The 4,545-nt window shown below is 30.6% G+C and overlaps 1 protein-coding gene across 1 annotated transcript in view; it reads left to right on the plus strand.

Moving 5' to 3' along the window:
- The window catches only part of LOC107639575 (chlorophyll synthase, chloroplastic), a 7,195-nt gene continuing 2,982 nt past the window's right edge, over positions 333 to 4,545 (plus strand). The window contains exons 1-10 of the mRNA XM_016343114.2: positions 333 to 586; positions 783 to 818; positions 939 to 1,018; positions 1,239 to 1,326; positions 1,974 to 2,059; positions 2,168 to 2,254; positions 2,706 to 2,771; positions 2,883 to 2,966; positions 3,798 to 3,859; positions 4,473 to 4,542. Coding sequence (XP_016198600.1) covers positions 466 to 586; positions 783 to 818; positions 939 to 1,018; positions 1,239 to 1,326; positions 1,974 to 2,059; positions 2,168 to 2,254; positions 2,706 to 2,771; positions 2,883 to 2,966; positions 3,798 to 3,859; positions 4,473 to 4,542 — 780 coding nt within the window. The 5' untranslated portion in view covers positions 333 to 465. The remainder of the gene's footprint in view (positions 587 to 782; positions 819 to 938; positions 1,019 to 1,238; positions 1,327 to 1,973; positions 2,060 to 2,167; positions 2,255 to 2,705; positions 2,772 to 2,882; positions 2,967 to 3,797; positions 3,860 to 4,472; positions 4,543 to 4,545) is intronic.

Genomic DNA, 4,545 nt, shown 5'->3' on the forward strand with positions numbered 1-4,545 from the left:
TTAAGTCTCTAAAACAATAAACCAAAAATTAAAGTAGTTTGATGACCAATTTAATTTTCAGAGCCATTGCTTAAATATAAAGAATATTTTAATTAATACTTGAAATTAGTTTCTATATCTATTTGGTATCTCATCTATGTTTTAGTCTTTTCACTTTAAGAAAAGGAAAAAAAATTATTCTTAGAATTTGAACTTAAAACAATCAATCATAAGACTAAAATTTTATCATCTTAATTAATCTCACATTAAATATTATCAAAACACTAATTATTTTTAAACTATAACATAAGTGATATTAGAAAATATTATTTCAAATTAGAGACAAGTTCAGGTCAACCTCAAAGACGTCCTTTCTATGAGAACATACATTGCCATCAAAAAGCCAAGTCCTTTCTCATTTGCTCTGTCTTTGTCTCTGATTCAAAAGTCCAAACAGAAAAAAAAAACCTCGTACATAAATCTTCAATGGCGTCCCTACTCAAAATAGTTTCGGTTTCACCAAGAACATCATTATCATCGTCATCATCTACCACAAGTGTTCATTCTCGACCTCCTCTTGCACCATTTTTCCCTCTCCCATTCACTAGTAAGTTGACTTAATTGAGTATTGAGGTTCTCAAATTAAATACCCTTTTGGATTTTCTTTTATATTTCCTACACCCAAGTTGCCAAATGATCCTGCATGCATCCGATGCATTGTTTATTTGTTTCTAAGAAGCCAAACATTGTTTAAAGGTTGCTCCTTTTTATGCTTTTGGTTGTTTGTATTAACATTATTGCAGGGAGTAGAATAGCCATTAGAGCAGCTGGAAATCAAGGTCATTTATAATTTTCTTAATTTATTTTTTAAAAAATGGTTTCTTCTTGTTGTTCATTTCCCATTGCTTAGTACTATTTCTCACACATTTTATTTATTTTATATTTGGGGGTTTGAGCAGTTGATGAACCTAACCAACAAACTAAAACCGGTTCAAGCTTCAATCAACTTCTTGGTATTAAAGGAGCAGCCCAAGAAACTGTGAGTCAACCACATTGCAAATAATTTTCCTCATTCTCTTATTTAGATTTGTGATTTTTTTTTATATTTAAATTACGCTGCCATACTTCGCATATAAATCTGAATATGTATCTTTTACAATCTGTCAGTGCTTAAAAAAAAAAAAATAAATAAATTGATGTAGAAAAAATACTTCATAAATCTACCCATTAGATCATTTAATGCAGTCCATGTTGTGCAGAACAAATGTAAGCTTCGTCTTCAACTCACAAAACCTGTGACTTGGCCTCCATTAATTTGGGGGGTAGCTTGTGGTGCTGCTGCCTCTGGTAACTTCATCAATTTTACCATTACATTAATTAATTAAATGTTGCATGCGTGGTCATAACTAGGGATGACAATAGATATCATGTCCCCTGCCCCCGTTCCCTTTTAATTCTCTCCACGCAGGAGAGGCGGATACCTGCGGGTTTCCATGAATATTAATCCTTAAAACTAAAAAAAATTAATACAACCATAGTATAATCCAATACAATTCAACCAAATTTATCATCTTACAACACAATCCAAAGACAAATTTTATATAATCCACAAACACATAAAATCTCCAACCTACACAAAAAAGAAAATGAAATAGAAATAGCCAACAAAATAATGTAACATTATAACCTTTATATATAAGTGAGGGTATTTTAATAAGTTCACCCTTTGCGGGGATTTGGCGGGTCTCCATGGGGCTGGGTACCTCTACCTCGTCCTCATTTATTCGCGGGTCCCCGTTAAACTCTCCATTGCGGGTACTACCCACGGGTACCCGCTTTCGCGTGTATTTTTGTCATCCCTAGTCATAATAAAGATTGGTCATACATATTTTATCCTAGGATCAAAGTTAGTGCTTCAGATTTTAATGCATTGAGACATTGACTATAAATTTAGCTATGTGATTTGAATCATTCAAATTTCTGATAATGTTAAGGAAATTTCCACTGGGATTTTGAGGATGTTGCTAAATCAATTGTGTGCATGATGATGTCTGGTCCATTTCTCATGGGATATACACAGGTACTGATAGATTTGATTGTTGTTCAATGTTTCCCTAGCTGCTATTATTGAATGTAACAAATAAATTGACTTGATGATGCTAAATTGTTGGGGTGTTCAATCTTTCAGACTATGAATGATTGGTATGACAGAGAAATTGATGCAATAAATGAACCTTACAGACCAATTCCTTCCGGAGCAATATCTGAGAATGAGGTCTGTTGTAAATTTCAGATTTTTATGTCTTCTCTTAAGATTTGTTTTCAAGTTTTTAAAATTTTTAAAGTTATTAATTTTAGTAATGAGACACAGCAATTTCTAACTACACACAACATGAGAATACTTATGGTACCTTATAATTTTATAGAGTACAACAACGATCTCTATTTTTTAAAAGGTAAATCTTCAACCTAAGCCTTAACAAAAAAAATAAAGAAAACATAGGGGGATAATGTTTCTTCACCGTTTGGAAAAAGTTGAGAAATTAGTCCCTTTTTGTATATGAAATTAAGTTTTTAATTTTTTTAATTTTGAGAGATTAACTTGTCCGGTAGGTTAATTAAATGTTTTGTTACATAACTAAAAGGCATTATTATTTTGTGAGTGACGACACAAAAGATTTACTGTACTCTTATTGTGAGCATATATTCTGCTAAAAACTGTGCAGGTAATAGCTCAAATATGGTTTCTGCTACTAGGAGGCCTAACCTTGGCTGGTATATTGGACATATGGGTGGGTGCAGTAGTACGCATACAATATTAATAGTTCAATGATCCATCTCTTTTAAGTTGGTGTGAATTTATCTATGACAAGTTTAGGTTGCTAAAATGTTATATTTTGCAGGCAGGGCATACTTTTCCAACAATATTTGATCTTGCACTAGGTGGATCCCTGGTCTCTTATATATATTCTGCACCTCCTTTTAAGGTATTTAAGTTTTATAGTAAATTTCTAAACTTTTAATATCGTAAAATATACTTTTTATTCATAATATTTTCAAACAATTTAAAAATATTTATTATTAATTTTTAAATGTCCTCCTTTCCCAGCCATGACCCTCGCCTTTGGACAATGTTTTTTTCCATTGTCCAAATGGAAGTCAGCTATTTGGACAATTGTTAGAATGTTGTATATGACTCTGTTTATATTTGTGAAGTGTGGAAAAAACTGCAAGAAAATAAGTCATTTACAAATATAAATTCTACAGGATTGTTTTGAAAATACATTAAAGTTACAATTTAATAACTTTTAATTGGTACAACTTAAAAGTTTTAAACATAGTGAGACCATCAAATTCCATGCTGACTTAGTGTTTTAGAATACAGGATGATTAAAGGGTAAAATTTGAAAAAAAAGGTTGACTAATTGTTATTTATAAAAAATTAACAAAAGATTATTTTTGAAACTTATCAAAGACATTAGGGACAAAATTAAAACAAATTAAATACTAAATATTTTTGAAACTCATTGTAGGGCCCCAAAAAAAAACATTACGCTTTCTAGTAATATCTTCTGTTGACCAAAGAAAACATGGAAGACAAAAACGAGTTTTTCATCTATCTCAGGCATATTAATCCTTCTGTATATGTGCTGATTTTAAATAAAACATGTAATTTGGTACCCGATTTAGAAAGGTGAGTTTACAACTATATTGTCTTCCATGTCTTTTGTTTAAAGAGATGTATTATTTCATCACTTGTTTCGTTTATCTTGTATTGTCATTTGTCTAAGCTTCACAAGTGTTCTAATTTTTTCTAGTTAAAACGAAATGGATGGATAGGAAACCTGGCCCTTGGAGCAAGTTACATCAGTTTGCCATGGTGTGGTACATTTTTACTGTGCTAAGAGATCTAGTAGCCAGTTGCTATTGATTTAATTTATTTGATTCTTTTTTTTTTTCAAGTTACTAAAATTCAGTGTTTTGGTATTTATGCATTGCATGCTGAAGTAGAGTTAGTTAGTTCTAAAGATGAATGCTGCTTAGCTTATTTATTTTCAAGAAGAAGAGGCCAGGAGGTCATTATTTTTCGAAACAAAAATGCTATGTACACACCAAAAATCAATCACAAAATTCGCTACTATGTGTATTTATATATAAATACATATGTAATTTAACTTATTTTCAAAGTGTATTTTGTATTCCAACATAATTTGGTGGCTAATTTTTTATGTACACCTAATATGGTTGTTTTCAAAATTAAGAAATATAAAGGCCTGTTTAGTTTGAAAAACATTTTGTACTTTCGTTTTTTAAATTTTATGAAGAAAAAAAAGTGAAAATTATAATAAAAATAATACATACAATTCTATTTTTTGTTTACTGTTCTTTACTCTATTTTGTTTTTGATAAAATCTTGAAAAAAAAAATGATCAATATCACAAAAGTTATTACTACTAGTATGTGATTATTTCATCAATTTCTCTTACTAACAGGTTGGCTGGTCAGGCTTTGTTTGGGACTCTATCAGCAGATATAATTTTTCTCACACTATTATACAGCATAGCT

This window comes from Arachis ipaensis, chromosome B04 (genome assembly GCF_000816755.2).
Source record: "Arachis ipaensis cultivar K30076 chromosome B04, Araip1.1, whole genome shotgun sequence".
NCBI classification, from domain to species: Eukaryota; Viridiplantae; Streptophyta; class Magnoliopsida; order Fabales; family Fabaceae; genus Arachis; species Arachis ipaensis.